The sequence below is a fragment of the Budorcas taxicolor genome, chromosome 3 (assembly GCF_023091745.1).
Source record: "Budorcas taxicolor isolate Tak-1 chromosome 3, Takin1.1, whole genome shotgun sequence".
Classification (NCBI taxonomy): domain Eukaryota; kingdom Metazoa; phylum Chordata; class Mammalia; order Artiodactyla; family Bovidae; genus Budorcas; species Budorcas taxicolor.
This window is the reverse complement of record NC_068912.1, coordinates 17,090,947-17,115,811: the sequence shown is the minus strand read 5'-3', so window position 1 is coordinate 17,115,811 and position 24,865 is coordinate 17,090,947. Positions and strand designations below refer to the sequence as shown.

General features: G+C 50.3%; 1 protein-coding gene and 1 non-coding gene across 2 annotated transcripts; both read left to right on the top strand.

Annotated features, from left to right (window-relative positions):
* Nucleotides 1-185: 185 nt before the first annotated feature.
* On the top strand, nt 186-257 carry TRNAM-CAU (transfer RNA methionine (anticodon CAU)). The gene has a single exon. It is a non-coding gene; the product is annotated as a tRNA-Met (tRNA).
* A 10,636-nt stretch (nt 258-10,893) lies between these two features.
* On the top strand, nt 10,894-24,361 carry NPR1 (natriuretic peptide receptor 1). The gene is made up of 22 exons (XM_052636624.1): nt 10,894-11,637; nt 12,322-12,521; nt 12,961-13,074; nt 13,483-13,618; nt 14,045-14,136; nt 14,732-14,867; nt 15,240-15,324; nt 16,207-16,327; nt 16,917-16,991; nt 17,149-17,226; nt 17,634-17,738; nt 17,990-18,061; nt 18,169-18,325; nt 18,602-18,757; nt 18,998-19,166; nt 20,125-20,271; nt 20,357-20,480; nt 20,632-20,700; nt 21,165-21,339; nt 21,558-21,656; nt 23,054-23,145; nt 23,298-24,361. The coding sequence occupies exons 1-22, from the start codon at nt 10,926-10,928 to the stop codon at nt 23,358-23,360; spliced, it is 3,177 nt and encodes a 1,058-aa protein (XP_052492584.1). The 5' UTR covers nt 10,894-10,925; the 3' UTR covers nt 23,361-24,361.
* The last annotated feature ends 504 nt before the right edge of the window (nt 24,362-24,865 follow it).

The window sequence follows — 24,865 nt, the reverse complement described above, 5'->3', positions numbered from 1 at the left end:
TGGTTTGCTTTGGCAAACCGGTTTATTGAGCCAATGAAAAGGGCCCGCTATGTCAGTAACTAGCCAATAAGAACAGGTTAGACGTTAACGCCCTTTTGCAGACACTAGAGAGCGCTGTGTAAAGGAATTAGTGTGGCTGGCATCTAGAGACCTTTCTATGATTCTAGGAGAGTAAAACTCGCGACAGCAGAGTGGCGCAGCGGAAGCGTGCTGGGCCCATAACCCAGAGGTCGATGGATCGAAACCATCCTCTGCTAGCGGCGTTTTTTCTTTATTTTTTTTTCTCCTGGGACAGTTTTTCTGTTTTAAATTTCTTCAGTAAATGTAACTACCGTAATCCTACTTTTTTCTCCCTCAAAAAATGCAGCCTTTAAAAGCTGTTTTTGCCATCAGCGAGTGAAATGGAAAAGGCAACCGAAATCATGTAGGAAGGGATTTTGGGTGACTGTGAACACTACATGTCTGGATGTGGTTCACAGAGGCTGAAGCAGAAGAAACGGATATGAGTATGTATGTTGATTGACTCAGGGAAAGTACTGATGGTGAGGGACTAGAAGGGAAACTGAGACAGTCTTTGGAAAGAGAGCTCAGAAAAGGAGGGCAAGGGAAGCGACAGGAGACAAGGACCAGACCGCTGCCATTTTTTGTCGTTTCCTCTCCTTTCCTCATTCTACAACCTCTCTGGCGGATTCCACCTTTATGCAAAGTTTCACAGCCACGTATATGGATATACTGTGGTTGCATTTACATCAATTCATATTCAGTTCAGTTCAGTTCAGTCGCTCAGTCGTGTCCAACCCTTTGCGACCCCATGAATCGCAGCACAGGCCTCCCTGTCCATCACCATCTCCCGGAGTTCACTCAGACTCACGTCCATCGAATCGGTGATACCATCCAGCCATCTCATCCTCTGTCGTCCCCTTCTCCTCCTGCCCCCAATCCCTCCCAGCATCCCTCTTTTCCAATGAGTCAACTGTTCGCATGAGGTGGCCAAAGTACTGGAGTTTCAGCTTTAGCATCATTCCTTCCAAAGAACACCCAGGGCTGATCTCCTTTAGAATGGACTGGTTGGATCTCCTTGCAGTCCAAGGGACTCTCAAGAGTCTTTTCCAACACCACAGTTCAAAAGCATCAATTCTTCAGCGCTCAGCTTTCTTCACAGTCCAACTCTCGCATCCATACATGACCGCTGGAAAAACCAACCATAGCCTTGGCTAAACGGACCTTTGTTGGCAAAGTAATGTCTCTGCTTTTGAATATGCTATCTAGGTTGGTCATAACTTTTCTTCCAAGGTGCTTTTTGTCCTTCCTATAATCCTGTTTATCCTCCTTGCCTTCTTTTGCATTAATTACTGTTTATTATTCCTTCTCTGCTTCTGTCAATTGAGAGTTCCCACTCTTTTTCTACATTTCTAGTTGTTATCCTAAAAATTATGACGCGCCTCCTTGATTGTCAAAGTCTAATTTTATAAAATCTTTTCCCTCCTCGAGAAAAATGCAAGAATAATTTAATTCTGTTTACCACCATCACTCCCTCCAGGATTGTATATATTGTTGTGTAACCCCTTTAAGTACTATATTGGTGTATTACTTACTACAGCAGAGTGCACAGATCTTAAGTCTATAGCTTGATTAATTTTGAGTAATAAATTTTTCCCAGGTAACCACCACACGATTAACATAAAACATTTTTATCACCTCAAAAAATTCACTGATACCCCTTTGCCCTTCCCCTAGAGGCAATCGCTATTCTAATTTCTATTATCAGAGATTACTTTTGTCTGTTGTTCACATAAAAGGGCTCACATCCTATGTACTCGTTTTTTTGTCTAGCTTCTTTTGCTTGACCCATTTTAAAATTCTTCTGAAGTTTTGCGTCTGTCAGTAATTTGTTCCCTTTTATTATGAGTCGCATTCCATTGAACAAATATTCCACAGTTTGTTATCCATTCTCCTGTGTTGAATACAGGACCTCTGACTGGCTGCTGCTGCTAAGTCGCTTCAGTCGTGACCGACTCTGTGCGACCCCATAGACGGCCTCCTACCAGGCTCCTCTGTCCCTGGGATTCTCCAGGCAAGAACACTGGAGTGGGTTGCCATGTCCTTCTCCAATGCATGAAAGTGAAAAGTGAAAGTGAAGTCTCTCAGTCGCGTCCGCACTCAGCGACCCCATGGACTGCAGCCCACCAGGCTCCTCTGTCCATGGGGTTTTCCAGGCAAGAGTACTGGAGTGGGGTACCATTGCCTTCTCCGCTGACTGGCTGAGACACAGGCTAATATATTTGGGTTGTCTCCAGTTTGAAGCCTTTATGAATAAAGCTGCTATGACCATTTTTGTACAAGATTCTTGTGAGATGCAATTGTTCCTATTGGGCAAGTGTTGGTGTATATGTTTACAGAATTTAAATTCCATATATATTTTCAATCCCATAAGACATTAATGCTTACTAAGACAATGGTCACTGAGATTTACCATTTTTAAAGCTTTTTATTCCTTCCTGTATCCACAACACTATGGATAATACTCCTTGAGAATTAGTGCCCTTCTGCTGGTGGCTAACTTTCTTGTTTTCAGCTTCTCTGAATACATCTTTATTTCACCTTTGTTTTTGAAGGAAATTTTCTCTAGATATGTAATTCTAAACTGGAAGTCATTTTCTTTCAGCACATTTACAATATTATTTTACTATTTATGGCTTCCATTTTTGCTGTGAAAAAAGAGTTGTTAGTCAAATGATTGCTCTTCTGAGAGTAACCAATCCTCTTTTTTCTGATTGTCTTTAAAGATTTTAAAGATTGCTGGGAGAAATATCAATAACCTCAGATATGCAGATGACCCCACTCTAATGGCAGAAAATGAAGAGGAACTAAAGAGCCTCTAGATGAAGGTGAAAGAGCAGAGTGAAAAAGCCGGCTTAAAACTCAGCATTCAAAAAACAAAGATCATGGCATCTGGTCCCATCATTTCATGGCCAATAGATGGGGAAAAAGCAGAAACAGTGGCAGATTTTATTTTCTTGGGCTCCAAAATGACTGGGGATGGTGACTGCAGTTATGAAATTAAAAGACACTTGCTCCTTGGAAGGGAAACTATAACAATCCCAGACAGCGTTTTAAAAACCAGACATCACTTTGCTGACAAAGGTCCCTACAGTCAAAGCTATGGTTTTTCCAGTAGTCATACGAATTTAACAGTTGGATCATAAAGAAAGCTGAGCACCAAAGAATAGATGATTTCAAATTGTGCTGCTGGAGAAGACTCTTGAGAGTCCATTTGGACTGCAAGGGGATCAAGCCAGTCAATCCTAAAGGAAATTAACGTTGAATACTCATGGGAATGACTGAAACTGATGAAGTTGAAGTTCCAATATTTTAGCCTCCTGATGTGAAGATCAGACTCACTGGAAAAGTCCCTGATGCTGGGAAGGATTGAAGGCAAAAGGAGAAGAGGGAAGCAAAGGATGAGGTGGTCAGACAGCATCACTGACTCAGTGGACATGAATTTGAGCAGGAGATAGTGAAGGACAGGGAAGCCTGGAGTGCTGCAGTTCATGGGGCAGTTCATGGGGTTGTGAAGAGTTGGACATGAGTTAGCAATTGAACAACAATCACAGTGTCACACAGTAACTAATTTGGTTTAGATTTAAAAGACAGACCAAGACTTTTTCAATTACACTCTCACATCCAGAAAATTGTATTATATAGTAAATATTTTCAATGACAAATAAGTGATGCCAGGTACTCACTAATGGATTTAATTGATCCTAATACCATAATCAGTGAAGGACTAGGAAGCCTGGAGTTTGCAGTCCATGGAGTCGCAAAGAGTTGGACATGAGTCGACTAATTGAAAAAGACCCTGATGCTGGGAAAGATTGAAGACAGAAGGAGAAGGTGGGGACAGAGGATGAGATGGTTGGATAGCATCATCGACTCAAGGAACATGAGTTTGAGCGAACTATAGGAGACAGTGAAGAACAGGGAGGCCTGGCGTGCAGCAGTCTATGGGGTCACAAGAAGTCAGACACGACTGAGAGACAAATCTTTCATTTCCTGTAGTTTCATTCTGATGGTTCCAGGTATGGATTATTCTTTTTAATCTTGAGATTTGTTGAGCTTCTTAAGTACATGTTTTTTTAAGTTTCTCAGCCACTGTCTCTTTAAATATTGCTTCTACCCTATTATTTCCCCCCCTCCTTGGCTCCAAATAAAGGAGAGCCAGACTTTCTCATGATATCTTTTATATCTGCAACCTCCTTTTTTCCCCTCTAACCTCCACTTTTATATTTTTCATTCCTTTTTGTCCATGCTTCGTTCTGAGTGGTTTCTTCTATGCTTTCTTCCAATTCATTACTTACTCCTCACTTGAGTCTAACTTGCTCTTAAACCCATCAATTGGTTCTTAATTTTGGGCTTTTGACCATTTCAAGACTGGATTTTCTGTTTACTTCTGGTTTCCCCTACTCCTGGGTTTCCCCTAAGAGTGAAGCCTTTCAGGACCCTAACCCTAAATAGGAAGATGGTTTCCCCGGGTGATCATCTTTGGGGACATTTGGACTCCAACTTTTGTCCCACTTGCCCCATGTAGCCTATTTTCTGCCACCAATTTTGGATCCGGAAACGACTCCAGGGGGAAAAGGCCTCCTACTGCTGATCTCCTGCTTTCCTCTCGTTTCATGCTCTCACTGTCTTCCTAGACTGTTGATTTTCAAAAGCATTTCATCTGTCATTTTTTAGTTATCTTCAGCTCAGCTTGAGGGTTGGACAAATTATTTAAGCCACTATGGGTAAAAGGGAAGCTCAATTACTAAGTTAGATTTCTAGTCTAGTTCTCCTGAGTTCCAGTTCCACTATTCCAGTGGCTTATTGGATACCTCCACTTGGGTATCTACAGGCGCTTCAAAACCAATAAACTAAAATTGTTACCTTCCCTCCCAAAACCTTTCAGCTTCTCAACTAATGGGTCGGTGTTACCTAGACTTCAGTTATTGGTATGCTGTCTTCTTTCCCTGAATTCCAGTTGGTTCTACTTCTATCGCCCTATAATGAGCAAGACCACATTATACATTTCAAATTTTGTTGAAAGGGTAGATCTCATGTTAGGTGTTCTTACACACACACACACACACACACACACACACATACACACACACACACACACACACAAAAGGACACAAGGAAATTTTTGGAGGTGATGAAAATGTGTATTACTTTGATGTTGTGGTAATGGTTTCACGTCCAAGCTCATCAAACCGTAATATATGTTACAAATGTGCAGTTTATGGTATGACAGATATACTTCAATAAAACTGTTTTATTTTTTTATTTCCCTATCTGCTATCTACCTCTATAGCTTCTGGAGTCCTCCCTTTCGGACAAAGACATTATGCCTGTCGCACAAAGCTTGCATTATCTGCCCTCTGCAGCCTTTTCTGGCCTCTCCTCCTCAGTCACTCTTACACCTATATACCTTACATCTTAGATCGGGGTTGAAAACATACACTAGTGCTGCAGCCAATGATGCAAATGAGTCAACATGGTGTATAGGAACTGTGATGAGCTAGACTCATCTCAAAGAAGTATTGGATGCTTGGTTTCAGATGATTGTTCATAGAGAGATGCACCAGCTCTCCAATATTTTAAGACAAGTCAGAAGTCTAAATATTCATATGCCACCTGCTGATATAAAAATGTGGGCCACATGCTTGGTCAATTCCAAGAGAGAGAGAGAACAGGTGAGATAAAACATGGCTGCCATCTAAAGTTGGTCTATGGGCTACTGTTTGCTCTAGACCATAACAATATTCAAAATTCTTCTAAATATGTAGGAAACATACTTCAGTATTCTGCTCTCTCTGTACAGAATAACTTATCATCCTCAACCCCTTCATGGATCACAGGCTTGTCGTGGTAAAGGGGCTTGTGTAACTTGGTGAAGCTATGAGACATGCTGTGCAGGGCCACCCAAGACAGATGGGTCATAGTGAAGAGTTCTGACAAAATGTGGTCCACCGGAGGAGGAAATGGCAACCCCTTCCAGTATTCTTGTTGCAAGAACCTCATGGACAGTATGAATAGGCAAAAAGATATGACACTGGAAGATGAGCTTCCTAAGTCGAAGGTGTTCAGTATGCTACTGGGGAAGAGTGGAGGGCAATTACTAATTGCTCCAGAAGGAATGCAGCAACTGGGCCAAAGTGGAAACAACACTCCGTTGTGGATGTGTCTGGTGGTGAAAGTGAAGTCTGATGCTGTAAAGAACAATATTGCATAGGACCCTGGAATGTAGGTCCATGAATCAAGGTAAACTGGATGTCGAGATGGCAGGAGACAGCAAGACTGAACATCGACATCTTAGGCATCAGTGAACTAAAATGGATGGCAATGGGCAAATTTAATTTAGATGATCATTATTATCTACTACTGTGGGCAAGAATCCCTTAGAAGAAAAGAAGTACGTAACTCTCATAGTCAATAGAAGAGTTCAAAATGCAGATGTCTGTTCGTTTCCAAGACAAACCATTCAATATCACGGTAATCCAAGTCTATGCCCCAACCACTGATACCAAAGAAGCTGAAGTTGACAGGTGCTATGAAGACCTACAAGAACTTCTAGAACTAACACCAAAAAAGATGTCCTTTTTATCATAGGAAATTGGAATGTAAAAGTAGGAGTTGAAGAGATACTGGGAATAACAGGTAAGTCTGGCTTCAGAGTGGCTTCCCTGGTTGCTCATACGGTAAAGAATCTGCCCTTAATGCAGGAGTCCTGGGTGGGGAAGATCCCCTTGAGAAGGGAATGGCTACCCACTTCAGTTTTCTGGCCTGTAAAATTCCATGGACAGAGGAGCCTGCTGGGCGTTATAACAGTCCATGGGGTCATAAAGAGTTGGACACAACTGAGCTACTAATACTTTCACTTTCAGTTGGCCTTGGAGTACAAAATGAAGCAGGGCAAAAGTTAACCGAGTTTTGTCAAAAGAACACACTGGTCATAGCAAACACCCCTTTCCAACAAAACAAGAGATGACTCTACACATGGATATCACCGATGGTCAATACTAAAATCAGATTGATTATATTCTTTGCAGCCAAAGATGGAGAAGTTCTATACAGTCAGCAAAAACAAGACCAGGAGCTGACTGGCTCAGATCATGAGCTCCCTATTGCAAAATTCAGACTTGAATTGAAGAAAGTAGGAAACACCCTAGGTCATTCAGGTATGAGCTAAATCAAATCCCTTAGGATTATCAAGTGGAGGTGATGAATAGATTCAAAGGATTAGATCTGATAGACAGAGTGCCTGAAGAACTATGAACAGAGGTTCGTAACATGTACGTGAGGCAGTGACCAAAACTATCCCGAAGAAAAAGAAATGCAGGAAAGCAAAGTGGTTGTCTGGGGAGGCTTTATAAATGACTGAAAGAAGAGACTCGAAAAAGCAAGGGACAAAGGGACAGATAAACTCAACTGAATGCAAAGTTACAGAGAATAGCAGGGAGAGATAAGAAGGTCTTCTTAAATGAACAATGCAAAGAAATAGAGCAGAACAATAGAATGGGAAAGACTAGAGCTCTTCAAGAAAATTGGAGATATCAAGCCAACTTTTCATGCAAGGATGGGCATGATGAAGGACGGAAACAGTAAAGACCTAATAGAAGCAGAAGAGATGAAGAGATGGCAAGAATACGCAGAAGAACTATACAAAAAAGGTCTTAATGACTGGGATAACCACGATGATGTGGTCATTCACCGACAGCTGGACTTCTCGGAGTGTAAAGTCAAGTGGGCCTTAGGAAGCATTACTGCAGACAAAGCTAGTAGAGGTGATGGAATTCCAGCTGTGCTATTTCAAATCCTAAAAGATGATGCTGTTAAAGTGTTGGACTCAAGATGTCAGCAAATTTGGAAAATTCAACAGTGGCCACAGGACTGGAAAAGATCAGTTTTCATTCCAATGCCAAAGAATATTCAAACTACCATACAATTGCGCTCAGTATTCTTGCCTGGAAAATCCCATGGACAGAGGAGCCTGGTAGGCTGCAGTCCATGGGGTCGTGAAGAGTAGGACACAGCTGAGCGACTTCACTCTCACTTTTCACTTTCCCGCATTGGAGAAGGAAATGGCAACCCACTCCAGTATTCTTGCCTAGAGAATCCCAGGGATGGGGGAACCTGGTGGGCTGCCGTCTCTGGGGTCGCACAGAGTCAGACACAACTGAAGCGACTTAGCAGGGGCAACAGCAACATGATAGCAAGGTTATGCTCAAAATCCTTCAAGCTAGGCTTCCACAGTATGTGAACAGAGAACTCCAGATGTACACATTGAATTTAGAAAAGGTAGAGGAACCAAAGATCAAATTGCCAACATTTATTGGATCATAGAGAAAGCAACAGAATTCCAGAAAAACATCTACTTTGGCTTCATTGACTACACTAAAACCTTTTACTGTGTGGATCACAATAAACTGTGGAAAATTCTTCAAGAGATGGGAATACCAGACCACCTCACCTATCTCCTGAGAAACTTGAATGCAGGTTAAGAAGCAACAGTTAGAATCAGACAGGGAAGACCAGTTCAAAATTGAAAAAGGAGTACAACAAGGCTGCATATTGTCACTCTGATTATTTAACTTTTATGCAGAGTACAGCATGTGAAATGCCAGGCTGGAAGAATCACAAGTTGGAATCAAGATTGCCAGGAGAAATACCAATAACCCCAGATTTGCAGATACTACCATTCTAATGGCAGGAAGTGAAGAGGAACTAAAGAACCTCTTGCTGAGGGTGAAAGAGGAGAGTGAAAAAGTTGGCTTAAAACTCAACATGATTAAAACTAAGATCATGGCATCTGGTCCCATCACATCATGGCAAATAGAAGGGGAAAAAGTAGAAACAGGACAGATGTTATTTTCTTGGGCTCCAAAATCACTGCGGACGATGACTGCAACCATGATTTAAAAGACACTTGCTCCTTGGAAGGAAAGCTATGAAACCTAGACAGCACATTAAAAAGCACAGACATTACTTTGCCAACAAAGGTCCATATAGTCAACGTTATGGTTTTTCCAATAGTCATGTATGGGTGTGAGAGTTGGAGCATAAGGAAGGCTGAGTGCTGAAGAATTGATGCTTTCAGACCGTGGTGCTGGAGAACACTCTTGAGAGTCCACTGGACACTAAGAAGATCAAGCCAGTTAATCCTAAAGGAAATCAACCCTGAATATTCATTGGAAGGACTGAAGCTGAAGCTCCAGTACTTTGGCCACCTGCTGTGAAGAGCCTAGTCACTGGAAAAGACTCTGATGCTGGGAAAGACTGAAAGCAAAAGGAGAAGGAGGTGGCAGAAGATGAGATGGTTAGATAGCATCACCGACTCAATGGACAGGAGATAGTGAAGGACAGAGGAGTCTGGTGTGCTTCAGTCCCTGGGGTGGCAAACATTCGGACATGACTTAGTGACTGAACAACAAGGACAAATATACACACAGAGAATCTTCATATTTATGCCTTCAGCGTCTAGTTGGTGCTTAACATGCAATGGGTCCTTTGAAAGTCTACAGTGCAGAAGTTTGCTGAGCTTTGGTCCTGAGCGACTGATCCGAACTGAACTGAGGCAGAAGTTTTCAGAGGCTGGCCCGCGATACCGCCAGTGACTTCTTCTGGCCACTAGAGAGCAGACTGACTCCACAGCTGTCCTGCCCCTGACCCAGCCGTCAAGGGCCCCCCAAACACTCCCCAGGATACGCCTCCGCTTGTCATTTCCAACACTGTCTGCCACCGTCCCGACAAATCTCACTTTAATAATCCTCTTTAAGACAAAACGCACACGCCCGTAGCAGCCCTGAGGTCACATCTCTTCGTTTCAGCGGCCACCCACCAGCTCTCCCTCCCGTTCCTACGGCCTTTTGGGAACTAAAGAGTTAACTCCGTCCTTCCACCTGGTCCTTTTCCTCCACTAATCCGCTCAGTCTGGAAGCCGCGGGGTGGGTGACATCCTAGATAGAGCGGTCACGGGACCCTGGATTCAACTACTTTAATTTCTTTTCCAAAAACCGTCACCCTCCTGCCCCACAACCTGACAGCAACCAAACACTCACACCTTTTCCGGCTAAGATCCCAAACCTGCACCTCTCTTTCTTCCCGAGACGGAGCCAGGTAGGAGGAGAGGGACAAGGTGGGGCGCAAGAGGCACTCTGTTACTTCCATACATCTCTGTTCTTCGCATCCCCGTGAGGGAGCCCCTTCTGCGAGTACCACTTCTCGGAGGAGAAACACTTTGGGCCCGCCGAGAAGCGGGAAGAGGATCTAGACGAAGCCGCGCGGGTTGAGTGGCTCGGGAGAGTCCAAGACTTCGGGGCGGGGAGGAAGGAGTTAAAGATCCAGGCTTGGTTCTGCGGTCTCGGAGTCTGGGAGGGGAAGCGGCCGGGAGGGAGGGTTCGGAGCTTGGCTCGGGTCCTCCCCAGTTCCCCCCGGACTGTCGGAGACTTGGGCCGGCCGGACGCCCCTTCTGGCACACTCCCTGGGCCAAGCGCTCACGCACACATACAAACACTCACACTCCCCTTTTCCTCCCTGGCGCCCTCTCTCCCATCCTTCACCGAGCGCTCGCTCGCGCTTTTTCTCTCTAACACGCACACACACATACCCTGTGGTTCACACTCGGGTCCTCTCTGCCCCCGCGCTCTCCTCGCACCCACCTGCTCCGCAGAGCCCTGGGCACACCCCTAGGTCGCGCGCCCCTGGCGCTCCCGGCGCGGACTGTCGCAGCTAGAGGGGGCAGCGTGCTCCGGGGTGAGCGCCCCCGCTCCGCCCCTCCTCCCTCCCACAGGGGCGCTCCCGGTGCCCAGTACCGGCCGCTCAGCCGGAGGGGACGCTCGAGGCCATGGTGAGAGCGCTCGCCCACCACGGTGCCCGCTGAGGCCATGCCGCGCCCGGGGCGCCCCTCCGGCGCCCGCCTGCGCCTGCCGCTGCTCCTGCCGCCGTTGCTGCTGCTCCCGGGCAGCTACGCTGGCAACCTGACGGTGGCCGTGGTGCTGCCTCTGACCAACACCTCGTACCCGTGGTCTTGGGCGCGCGTGGGGCCGGCGGTGGAGCTGGCCCTGGCCCGGGTGAAGGCGCGGCCGGACCTGCTGCCGGGCTGGACAGTCCGCACGGTGCTGGGCAGCAGTGAGAGCGCGTTGGGCGTCTGCTCCGACACCGCCGCGCCCCTGGCCGCCGTGGACCTCAAGTGGGAGCACAGCCCCGCGGTGTTCCTGGGCCCCGGCTGCGTGTACGCCGCCGCCCCCGTGGGCCGCTTCACCGCGCACTGGCGGGTGCCGCTGCTGACCGCCGGCGCCCCAGCCGTGGGCTTCGGAGCCAAGGACGAGTACGCGCTGACCACCCGCGCGGGACCCAGCCACGCCAAGCTGGGCGACTTCGTGGCGGCGCTGCACCGACGGCTGGGCTGGGAGCGCCAGGCGCTCGTGCTCTACGCCTACCAGCCGGGTGACGACCAGCCCTGCTTCTTCGTGGTGGAGGGGCTGTACATGCGGGTTCGCGACCGCCTCAACATCACGGTGGACCACCTGGAATTCGCCGAGGGAGACCGCGACCACTACACCATGCTGCTGCGCACCGTGCGGCGTAAAGGCCGAGGTGAGAGGCAGGGCACACCCGCCTGGCCGCTTTGCCTCCGGGCCTTCCCCGGGACTTGACCTCTCTCCTGTCGGCACCCAATGTCTCCTCCTCTGGGCCCTTCATTCCTGCCTCGGCCTCTTCCGCCCTGTCCACCTCTGAGTTTCTATTTCCCTGTCTTTCTCCATGGCCCCTCTCTTCTTCCTAACCTCGCCTGTATTCTCACCTCCCTACTCCCTCGCCTCCTTCCCACCGATTCCTCCGGAGTTAACAGAGGTAAAAAAGGCCTCCAGCTACCACCCTGACACTTAGTGGGGCCCCGGCTTAATTCCTAGCCCTCTTTTTCTCCCCATTTTCCGTCTTTTCCCAGCAGCCTCCTTCCCTGCTCCAGCTTCTCCTCCCGGAGCTCCCATATGCCCTCTCCTCTTCCTGTCCCCCCTCCAGCTGGCCCTCCTCTGCTCTCCCTGCCCCACACCTCACCTTCCCCACCTTCAGCTCCACCATTCCTGCTCTCCCTATCTGGCCTCCTTCCTCCTCCCCCTCCCACCACCTTCTCCCTCGGCTCTCTCCTGCTTAGCCTAGACTGAGCCAGGAGTTCCACTTAACCACTGCAGGGTCTCTGAACTTCGTCCCCTGGGCCCGCCAGCTTCAGTTTCTCCTCCACTCCCTGACACCCTGGCTTCCCTGGCTTCTCTCTCTCCCCAGTTATCTACATCTGCAGCTCGCCGGATACCTTCAGAGCCCTCATGCTTCTGGCCCTGGAAGCTGGCCTGAGTGGAGACGACTATGTTTTCTTCCACCTGGACCTCTTTGGGCAAAGCCTGCAGGGTGCACACGGCCTTGCTCCCCGCAGGCCCTGGGAGAGAGGAGATGGGCAGGATGTCAGTGCCCACCAGGCCTTTCGGGTGAGGGTCCAGCTTGGAAGCCCAAGCCGTGGGGCTCTGGGTTGCTGCACATCTTTTCCGGGTCCTGGGTGCCTCAGTGTCTGAAAGGATTCCAGAAAAGAAATTATTGATTCTCGTAGGGAGTTAGGTGACAGAAGGGCAGGGGGCTGGGGCCAGAGGTACATAGAGGGTCGGAGGACTTCAGAACTAGGAGGCTAAAAATATGAGAGAATGCCATTGAGGTGGGATAATGTTCACATCCCGACGACCATCAGGACTTAGAAATGCCATCCCAGTTCATTCCCTGCTTTGATGCAGGCAGCACCTCATGCAGGACATGAGGTCCAATCTGACCTTGAGCTAAGCAGAGGTGCCACTCTGGGAGGTGGGCACTCAGGGTACAGGGAGGACCAGAGTCAGCATCCAACCAGCTCTCTCCTCTCCCCTGACTCCTCTTTAGGCTGCCAAAATCATTACATATAAAGAGCCGGATAATCCCGAGTACTTGGAATTCCTACAGAAGCTAAAACGCTTGGCCCTTGAGCAGTTCAACTTCACCATGGAGGATGGCCTGGTAGGAGGGGGTCCTGGGTGATGTGGGCCCCGAATCTCCACTCCACAGCCCTCTGCTAGTCTCTGCCCTGCTTTCTCAGCCTCCCTCCTCTTCCCAGGCCTGCCCTTCTTTCCCTTCCCTTTGCTCCCCTGTCTCTCCTGATGATGGTGGACGGCCCTGACGATTGTTCAACCTCTGAACCTCAAATCTGTATCAGCAAAATGAGGCTGATATGTCCTGCCCCATGTGCCTAGCAGGTGTACACAGATGTGTCTTCTAAGTAGGGAAATCTCTCTGTCCGTACATGGGTGGGGTTGTTTTCGCCCATCCTCTTCCAAGTTCCCATTACCTCCCATTCCCTGCCCCACATCACCCCACTCTGCACCGCTCATACTTCCCCCACCAGCCCAGCTCTACCTGCCCCTGCAGGTGAACACCATCCCAGCGTCCTTCCACGATGGGCTCCTGCTCTACATCCAGGCGGTGACAGAGACTCTAGCACACGGGGGAGCTGTCACCGATGGGGAGGGCATCACTCAGCGGATGTGGAACCGAAGCTTCCAAGGTCAGGGACTGCAGGTGGCAGGAATGGGCTACCCTGGGGCCCCAGGCAGGAGGCAACAGGAAGCCTCTAGGCCTGCAGTGCAGGTAGTCACTTACACACACCAGTCTCTTCCTCTCCTCCAAGCTGCCTTTAGGCTTTCTTCCCCATCTCCCTAGAGTCATCAAGAAGTCTTCTTAAGTGCCCAACACTAATCATTCCTGCTGATGACACATCTGTCTCTTTTATTATATATATATATAAATATATACATATATATATATATACATATATATATATATATACATATATATATATATATATATATACATATATATATATATATATATATTCGGAGGGCAAGACAGACCAGATCAAAAGATGGAGATGAGGTCTGGAGTCCCTGAACTTCCACTCTCAAAACACAGCCATCATCCTCCATATCCCCAGGTGTGACAGGATACCTGAAAATGGACAGCAATGGAGACCGGGAGACCGACTTCTCCCTCTGGGATATGGATCCTAATACTGGCGCCTTCAGGGTAAGGTTGTGCCCCCCAAGAAGGCAGTGCCAACTGGGAGTGACATCTCACCTTCCCACCTCCCTGCATAAGAGCAAACCCTGGATAAAAGCGTGCCAGCCAATCTGGAGGAACAACCAGAATGATAGGGACTCAGGTGTTGTCCTTGGGGAGCCCCATGTGTAAGAAGGGATCACAGCCCTGCCCTCAGCAAGCCCCATGTCTCTGAAGGTAGGCAGGATCCCCTTCCAGCAGAGACAGGCTATATTCAGAAGGAAGAGTATATGGTTTAGGCCTGGGAATGTGGACTGAAAACACTGCCTTTTTCTATTTTCTGGGTGCTTCAATCCCAGATTACAAACTTCCTGAGTGTGGGCCTGTGATTCTATATAGAATATAAAAGCCTTAAGTCACTTTCAAGTTTGTCCGTTCTGATAACATGGGGCGTGGGTATCAGGCTCTCTGTATCCAGTCATGCCAGGGGCTCGGTGAGCTGTTGACAGTGCAGACGCAGTCTCTGGCAGCGGAGACGGGGTAAGTGAGGGGGAGGACTGCTACCCTGGACAGGAGGCCTCACCAAGGCCCCTTGCCCACCCACCACTCCTGCCCCCCACAGGTTGTTCTGAACTTCAATGGGACTTCCCAAGAACTGGTGACCATGTCAGGGTGCAAACTGAACTGGCCCCTGGGGTATCCACCTCCCGATGTCCCCAAGTGTGGCTTTGACAACGAGGACCCAGCCTGCAACCAAGGTGACTGACTGCCCCTTGCCTTCCTGGCCTCCATTCTGGAGACACTGCATGCTTCCTGTTCAGGGAGTCGAATAGGTGCTGCTCTCTGGCACTGAGGGTTTCCCGCAGAGACTCTGCCTGCCTTTTTTGTCCCTTCGTCCACCATCTGAGTTCAATGATTAAATATTAAAAAGTGCTGGGACTTCCCTGGCAGTCCAGTGATTAGGACTCCACGCTTCCACTTTAGGCATGGGTTCAAATCCCAGTCAGGAGAGGAGCCTGCACGCCATGCAGTGTGACAAAAAAAAAAAATTATATATAAAAAAGTTCTTATTTCTCCTGTCCAATGTCTATCTCACATCTCTCTTGCTGCAACTCGGTCCTCCTCTGTAGACCACTTCTCCACCCTGGAGGTGCTGGCTTTGGTGGGGAGCCTCTCCCTTCTCAGCATCCTGATCGTCTCCTTCTTCATATACAGGTGAGCCTGGGGATGAGGGTGGTGACTGAGGCTGGAACGCCCGGAGAACCAGTAGGAGAGGAGGTGGCAGGGACCCAGAGTGGAGAGGGAGGGGTGTAGGGACAGCATAGCAAGGCCCAGGGAGATGGGGGAGAAAAGAGACTTAAAAGCGCTAGAACAAAGAAGGAGGGGAAAGGGCTTCCCAGGTGGTGCTAGTGGTAAAGAACCCTCCTGCCAATGCAGGAGACTTAAGGAGGGACCAGAGATAGGAGTGGTCAAGGGGAATCTGGGAGATCCAAGAAGGAGCAGATCTGTTGGAGCATCATAAGGATGTGGGTTCTGGGCTGAGGCTGGTCTATCCTACCTTCCTGTTTGTACAGACCAGATGGGAAGCAATGTGTTGGACCCATATTAGCTGAGCAAGGATGATGGCTCGGCCATGTACCAGGGGCTGAACCCAGAGCAGAGGAGAGAGATAAGGAAGACTCACTCCTGCCTTCTGGTGGGAGGCTGACAGGTGCAGGAAAAGTTGATGACAGAGGGAAGCAAGGAGGGAGAGAAGAAAATCAGGGCTGGTTGAGCATAAATTGTGCCAGGCACTTCCACACACCTTTCTTTTCACTCTTATAACAATGCTTTGAAGTAAATGTCAAGATCCCCAGTTTCCACATGAGGACATTTAGACGTGAATATGAGACTCAGAGAAATGAAATGACTAGCTCAAGGTCCCCAGTGAGGCAGAATTTCACCCAAGCCTTCTGACTCGGAGCCGAGAGGCTGTAACTGCCCCACCCATCTCTCAGCTCCTGCAGAGATCCCAGGGCTCTGAGGAGGGGCTGCTGAGTACCCCCGCCCTGGGTCAGGGGCTCAGATGTGGGCTCAGGTGCAGGTTTCGTGCCCCAGGAAGATGCAGCTGGAGAAGGAACTGGCCTCAGAGCTGTGGCGTGTGCGCTGGGAGGACCTGCAGCCCAGTAGCCTGGAGAGGCATCTGCGGAGTGCAGGCAGCCGGCTGACCCTGAGCGGGGTAAGAGCTCCACTACTGGGGCGAAGGGGGCTGAGCTGGGGGCAGCACCTGACGAGTTAGGGTAAAGAGCAAGGTTCTCGTCCCAGCTCTGCCTTCACTTGCTATGTGACCTTGGGCACGTCACATACCCTCTCTGAGACCATCTCAGATAATGATTACATCCACAGAGCCTCCCTCACAGGTCAGTGATAGCATATGTGAAAGTACATTTTTTTTTTTAAGTAAATAATGAGAACCTCCTGTCTAACACAGGGAACTTCTAGTCAATGCTCTGTGATGACCTAAATGGGAAAGAAATCTAAAAAAGAAGGGAGAGATGCGTACCTACATTTGATTCACTTTGCTGTACTGCAGAGACCGACATAACACTGTAACGCAACTACACTCCAATACATTTTGTTTTCTAAAAAGTGAATAAATGACGAAAGGATTTCAGGATGAGCTGAAATTCCCCACATTGACGTAGGGTGACAGGATGAGGCAGGGTGACACAAAGATAAGGCAGGGCAGTGAAGAGCAGCGCTCAGACGGCCGGGATGGAGACCTAGGCCCCCTGGCTGACCATCCCTCCTGCACTCCGCCCCTTCAGAGAGGCTCCAATTATGGCTCCCTACTGACCACAGAGGGCCAATTGCAAATCTTTGCCAAGACAGCGTATTATAAGGTAAGTCTGGGTGAGACCACTGGTCGTCCAGATCGGGCAGGGCTATGCTCTGATGAAGGACTGGGGAGAGTCTTAGGGCAGCGGTGGGCTGTCAGAGCAGTGGGGTTCCCCGTGCTGGGCTCTTTCCTCACAGTGACCACCTCCACTCCTTGCTCAGGGCAACCTCGTGGCTGTGAAACGTGTGAACCGGAAACGCATTGAGCTGACACGGGAAGTCCTGTTTGAGCTGAAGCATGTAATGTGCGGAGGGAGGGAGGCAGTGGCCTGGGGAAGAATCTGGGGATACAGGGAGGTTGGCCCACAGAAGCAGCATGGAGGGACCTCAGAGTATCCTAGGAAAGGGTGGGCCCTAGAGCCGTGGGAGGGGCCCTTGCACATTGTGAATAGAATCACAGATGGGAGAAGGGCTCCTAGAGATTTCCTAGGGGCTCCGCTGGATGGGCTTAGGAAGCAGAGGGAGGAGGGAGCAGATTCTGGGGACAGGTTCTTTCGAACAGGAGTGGGTGAGAATCACGGGAAGCTCACAGAACGTCTGGAGAGAATACATCGGGATTTAGGAAGAGTGAGGGTTCCCTGAGGGTAGGGGCGATTTGGTGAGGAGTGAGGTCTCTGCCAGGCTCTGATGCTGGCTCTCACCTGCAGATGCGGGATGTACAAAATGAACACTTGACCAGGTTTGTGGGAGCCTGCACTGATCCCCCCAACATCTGTATCCTCACAGAGTACTGTCCCCGTGGGAGCCTCCAGGTGAGGGTGACAAGGGAATGTCAGGGCACCTGGGTCCAGCCCTGAGTCCGCCCTTGACTGACCATAAGGGCAAGCCTCTCCTTCTTCTGACCTTTATTTTCCCCATCTGTAAAATGGAAGTGGGGGAGGGTGGTGGCACTAGAGTAAATACGAAGCTTTGTTCCGTTCTGCCAGCGTATGTCAGCGGGACCCCGGCACTCCTCCTCCTGGGGGCGCGTGCAGGGTACGGGCTGACTCTCACTGCCCTGCAGGACATCCTGGAGAATGAGAGCATCACCCTGGACTGGATGTTCCGGTACTCGCTCACCAGTGACATTGTCAAGGTAGGTCGGGTAGAGCACACTGGGTGTGGGGCGAGGGGCCAGGCAGGCCTCTTCTCTGGCCCTGGTTGGAGGTCCCACTCAGACCCCTGCCTCCCCGAACTTCCCAGGGTATGCTGTTCTTACACAATGGAGCCATTTGCTCCCATGGGAACCTCAAGTCATCCAACTGCGTGGTAGACGGGCGCTTTGTGCTCAAGATCACTGACTACGGGCTGGAGAGCTTCAGGGATCCAGAGCCAGAGCAAGGACACACCCTCTATGCCAGTGAGCCCCACATGACTCTGACCCTTAACCCCTACGGCAAGCACAACCCGGTGGGGAGACTGATGCCCTGGCCTATGATGGGCTCAGGTCCGCCTTTCCTGACTCCCAGTTCAATTCATCATCAGTAGAAAGCTGAGTCAGATGAAGTCATCTCAAGCCCCTTCTAGCTCTAGCACCCCCTGTTTTGTCTCCAGATCAGCCCAGCCACATCCTTGTTTCCTGTCACCCCTTAGCTTTGGGCCCTTCACCCTGTGACTCCTGACCTCTGACCCACAGAAAAGTTGTGGACAGCCCCTGAGCTCCTGCGAATGGCCTCGCCCCCTGCCCGGGGTTCCCAGGCTGGTGATGTGTACAGCTTTGGGATCATCCTTCAGGAGATTGCCCTGAGGAGCGGCGCCTTCCACGTGGAAGGTTTGGACCTCAGTCCCAAAGGTGAGAGGACCACACTTTCCCCTAATGCCGCCACACTCCACTGAGCCTAGCTCCAGAGAGAGGGAACCCTGGAAACGCTGCCCCCTTCTCCCCCACTGTGGCCAGTGACCCTGAGCACGGTTGGCTCAGGTCCCTGCGGGGCTTCCCTGGCCCTTGCCGTGATCCTGGGCTTCCCCACCTCATTACTCAACAGGCCCCTGGCTGTACCCATCTCTCATCCTCTCTCCCCCGACCACACAGAGATCATCGAGCGTGTGACTCGGGGCGAGCAGCCCCCCTTCCGGCCCTCCCTGGTCCTGCAGAGTCACCTGGAGGAACTGGGGCAGTTGATGCAGCGCTGCTGGGCCGAGGACCCACAGGAGCGGCCGCCCTTCCAGCAGATCCGCCTGATGTTGCGAAAATTTAACAGGTTGCTGGCGTTAGCCCTGGGCCGTCCCAGCCTCCTCCACCACAGCAGCCACCATGTATCCCACGCTTAAGTCTTATCCCTGTGGTGGCAGAGCCCACGCACAGCCCCCCAGACATAGCCTGCTCCAGCCCACCACAGTCCCGCAGCCCCCTTTGTGAATACTGGAGGACCCTGTTGTCCCCACAGCCACCCACTTTTCATACCAGTCTCCTCCCTGGCCCCTTCTCCACAGTCTTCACTGGTAAGCAGAGTAAATGGCCTTCCACCTCCTCCCTTTGCCTCTCTGTCCCCCCTGGGAGCTCCCACCCATCCTTTGATCCCCTTTCCCAGTGTGCTCTATGGGGGCCAGTTCTGCCAGGCACACCCCTTAGCTAGTCTGTGCCCCCACTCTCTTCTCAATAGATCCCTGTTCCTCTCTACCTCCTCTGTGTGCATGTGTGCTGAGTCACTTCCGTCGTGTCTGACTCTTTGAGACACTATGGACTATACAGCCTGCCAGGCTCGTCGGTCCATGGGATTTCCTAGGCAAGAATACTGGAGTGGGTTGCCATGCCCTCCTCCAGGGCATCTTCCCGACCCAGGGATCGAACCCCCATCTCCTGGGTCTCCTGCATTAGCACACAGGTTCTTTATCACTAGCACCACCTGGGACGCCCTCTATCTCCTCCACCTCCTTCTAGCCTACTTGTGTTCAATCAACAAAATGAGCAAAAGAGCCAATACATCTGAAGCTTCAGATTTGACCCTGGGGGACTCAGGGCTGAGTTGGACTTTCTTCCTACCCTTTTCCCCTACACTCCCATCCTGCTGTGCCCTCCAACCTTGAACGTCTCCAGGGACTCTGCTGTAGTATAAGCTAACTTAAGTCTGGGTAGGGTGAGAGCCTGGGGTGGGCACTGCAGGGTTGGGCATGCTGCTCCCCTCTCATCACCACCCCCTCTACCACCCCCCTCCCCAGGGAGAACAGCAGCAACATCCTGGACAACCTGCTGTCACGCATGGAGCAGTACGCCAACAACCTGGAGGAGCTGGTGGAGGAGCGGACCCAGGCCTACCTGGAGGAGAAGCGCAAGGCCGAGGCCCTGCTCTACCAGATTCTGCCTCAGTGAGTGCCCGTGCTTGGTGCCCCCACCAGCCCTGCCCTGGGCCCGGCTCATCTTCTGATCCTGCCCCTGTCCCTGACCCCTCAGCTCAGTGGCTGAGCAGCTGAAGCGTGGGGAGACGGTCCAGGCCGAAGCCTTTGACAGCGTCACCATCTACTTCAGTGACATCGTGGGTTTCACAGCCCTATCAGCAGAGAGCACGCCCATGCAGGTGAGTCAGGCACAGCTACAGATGTGAGAGCAGCCAGGTGTGCTGGCTTCTCATCTCCGTCTCACAGGTCTGCCTCTGGGTCTGCATTTTCCACCTGAGCCCAGGTGGGGTCCCTTACGCCTCACCCCTTGTGGATTCTCTTTTCTTCCAGGTGGTGACCCTGCTCAACGACCTGTACACTTGCTTTGATGCTGTCATAGACAATTTTGATGTATACAAGGTGAGTAAAGATGGGAAGGGACAGACAGTTGTGGACAGGGTTACAGAAAAGTGAAGGGTAGAATGACATAGACCCTTAAGAGAGAAGACTACCCTGAAGAGGGAAATGGCAACCCACTCTAATATTCTTGCCTGGAGAAGTCCATGGACAGGGGAGCCTGGTGGGCTGCAGTCCACGGGGTCACATGACTGAGCATGCGCGCATGAGGGGGGTGGCGGGAGATGGGTTGGTAGCAATAAACAGGTAGAACTGGAAAAAAAAAAAGAGAGAGAGAAAGAAGACCAAGGGACATGGGCAAAGACAGTGTCACGAGGAGGTGTCACGGGGAGACGCAGGAACCGCCAGAAAAACCGGGCAAACACGACGGCTGGTAGACGGGTGGACTAGGAGACAGTGCCCTCTTCCCATACTGGGAAGAGAACGTTGGAGCCCTCAGGTCCTGCACACTCTGGCTACCCTCACAGGTGGAGACCATCGGCGACGCCTACATGGTGGTGTCCGGGCTCCCGGTGCGGAACGGGAGGCTGCACGCCCGCGAGGTGGCCCGCATGGCCCTGGCACTGCTGGACGCGGTCCGCTCCTTCCGCATCCGCCACCGGCCCCAGGAGCAGCTGCGCCTGCGCATCGGCATCCACACGGGTGAGGCCGCCGAAAGATGGGAGACCAGCCCTAGCTCTCTCCAGCTCTCCCTACACACGCGCATACACCTACACCTCCCCCCACACACACCCCTGGGCTCCCACCGACCACAGATGCCACCTGCTGCCTCTCCTGGGGCACCCTACCCTAGCCTCACCCAGGTCACCCTCCATTCCTCCCACCTTCTCCCCTGAACTGGTGCGCTTCCTCTCCCTCAGGACCCGTGTGTGCTGGCGTGGTGGGGCTGAAGATGCCCCGGTACTGTCTCTTTGGGGACACAGTCAACACTGCCTCACGAATGGAGTCTAATGGGGAAGGTACTCTGGGTCCCCTGGGTGGGACAGGGAGGGCAGGGGAGCTGTCGTTGCCCGCCTGGCAGCCGATGCCTTCTACTCCCTGTTCTCTCTCTTCCCGAGTTGCCTTCTCATAAGGGTTCAACCTGGCCAGGTCACCTTGAGTCTAATCAGAGACGCAGGTCCCAGCTGCCCCCTTTGCCAAATGACTGAAGTCTTTCCAGACTAACCTCTGACAGTTTCCAGCAGGAATCTTCCCTTTAGGGCCCTCTTGGGTGTGGTTAAGAGGGCTTCAGAGCATTCCACTTGGTGTGAATCTGAGTTCTACAACTGATGTTTCATGTCAACTTGCTACACCTCCCTGAACCCCTGTTTTCCTTATCTGGAAAATGAGAATTAAACATCTACCTCAGAAGAGTTATTTGAGAAAGTCATATAACATGACTAGCACGTAATTGTTGTTCAGCTTGTCTGAGCTTCAGCTGTTTATCTTTAAAATGATGATGTCTTGGGGTTATAAAAAAACACAGCACAACCCCCGGAACACAATGGGTACCTGATAAATGCTTGCTCCCAGCTCTTCCCTTAGGCTTCCTTCCTGTTGATCTGCTTCCTGCTGTAGTCAACACAATTCAATTCACCATTTATTGAGCAACTACTGAATACCAGGCCCTGGAATACTAAGATGACCTAGACTACAGTTTGCTAGGGAGTCAAGGAAGGGCTGTGGGGAACAGTAGTCAGGAGGCCTGGGCCTGACCTCAGCAGCCTGCGCAAATCTCCCCTCCAAGGCCTGGGCTCCCTCAACTCTAATATGAGGGTGCTGAGTTAAAAAACGATGATAGCAACCAATTGTACAGTGCCTCCTAAGTGCCAGATTCTTTTGAAATACTCTATGAATCACATTAAGTTTAATCCACACGGGAAAACTTTGAGATGGGTCCTGTCACTCTCAGCATTTTGTAGACAAGGAAAATGAGGCACAGAGAGTGAATATTACTTCCCTAGCTGAGTGTCCAAGCTCGGGTTCGTGCTAGGCAGCGCAGGCTCCAGTGTCTGAGCCCTTGACCTCTACACTCTACTATAAGCTGTGTTGTCCAATATGGTAGCCTCTGAGGCATTGCATTTTATTTATTTATTGCATTTTAACTGTATTTCATTTTAATTACAATTTAAACAGCCACATGTGACTGGTGGCTGTCATGGTGTTATATGGCTAGTAGCTATCATAACACAGCTCTGGAATTCTTAGGGCAAGCCCTGTGTGGTTAGACACCATGTGGAGTGGGTGGGACTCTGAATTGGGAGGCTTTCAGGGCTAAAGGAAGGTGGGAGAGCATCTTTCTAGCCCCACGGCCCCGAGTCTCCTGCTCCCAACTCTTGCATCTCTCGTCTCCCTTCTCCTCCCTTCTCCTACCCAGCCCTGAAGATCCACTTATCTTCTGAAACCAAGGCTGTCCTGGAGGAGTTTGGTGGTTTCGAGCTGGAGCTTCGAGGGGATGTAGAAATGAAGGTAGAAAAGAAAGTCCCTGCCCTCACGACCCCTTGAGGTCCCTGCAGGGCTCACCTTCCCCCAGGCCCCTTCTCAAGCAACCATCCCCATTCCCATCATTTGGGAAAGTGGATGTATCACTCCCCACCCCAATGTCCTCTTTTTTCTTTCAGGGCAAAGGCAAAGTTCGGACCTACTGGCTCCTGGGGGAGCGAGGGAGTAGCACCCGAGGCTGACCTGGGTCCCCTCCCGGCCTTCCACTCCCCCCTTCCCTGGGCTGGAGATGACAGAGAGATGCCAGCATCAGCCCGTCCACAGCAACCCCACATTGCCATAGAAGTGGCTTGAATAGCTCAGATGTGCTGACCCCAGTGGAGACACCAGATACTACCTCTGAAAGAGGACTGGTATGGGGAGAACTTAGAGCCCACAGGACGGGACCAAAACTCACAGTCATGCCCAGGGAACACACACGCACAAACACATGTAGGCACACACACTCACTATCTACCCTATCCCAGGCCAGGCCAGGTTGGGATATGGATTCCTGAATCCTCCTGCCCCTCCTTGTGCCCACTGTGACTATTATGGGAGAGGTGGGAAGAGCCCCCTGAGTGGGAATAGGAGAAGGGACTAAAGAGGAATCTAGGCTGGGAGAAGCCCACATCTGGGCCTAGCCCACATGGGCCACAAACACCCCGAATCCCCCATGACCCAACACAAGACATTCAGCACATAGGGGAGAAAGGGAAGTACAGAGGGCTGCGGGCTTGCATGCCTTGCTTCTCCTGTGAGTGGAGACCATTAAAATCTTTATTCCAGTGACAGTGTCTTTTCTCGAGCCAGGGTTGCCAGGAAACACAACCATATTCTCTACCCTCAGCTTTAAATAAGACGTTTCTCAAGCTGGCAATTTAATATGTGAGAAAGTTCCCTTCAACTTTGAGGAACCAGTGTAACAGCCTATGAGTGACCCCAGCAGTGCTGACTCTGTTGGTCTCAGGATCTGTTTACACCCTTAAGAACTACTGAGGGCCCCAAAGAGCTTTTATGTGGGTTATATCTATTGATATATTCTGTATTAGAAATTAAAACAAGTCTTTATTAACTCATTTAAAATAACTTTAATAAACCCATCACATGTTAATTTTTTACTGCTTTATCAAAGACATTCTTGAGAGAAACTGGCTGTTTTTTTTTTTTTGAAGATTACAACGACTGCCTTGCTTTATGCTAAGACACCAGCCTTATCAGTGCACATACAACACAGTCAATAAAGTAAATAAAAAACTTCCCTGGAAATCCAGTGGTTAAGACTCCACGCTCTTGATGCAGGGGCACAGGTTTCATCCCTGGTCAGGGAACTAAGATTCTGTGTGCTGCTCAGTGCAGCCAAAAAAGGTAAAATAATATATAATTAGTAGGATTATGGGGAAAAAACTTTTTTTTTTTTTTTTTGGCAATGCTGCACCGTTTACAGGATCCTACTTCCTCGACTAGGGGTTGAACCCAAGCCACAGCAGTGAAAACACCAAGTCCTAACCACTGCACTGTCAGAGAATCCCCATGAAAATCTTTTTGACCTCATCCATCCCCTGAAATGGAGAAGGAAATGGCAACCCACTCCAGTATTCTTGCCTGGAGAATTCCATGGACAGAAGAGCCAAGCAGGCTACAGTCCATGGGGTTGCAAAGAGTTGGACATGACTGAACTGTCTGAGCAACATCCCCTGAAAGGATC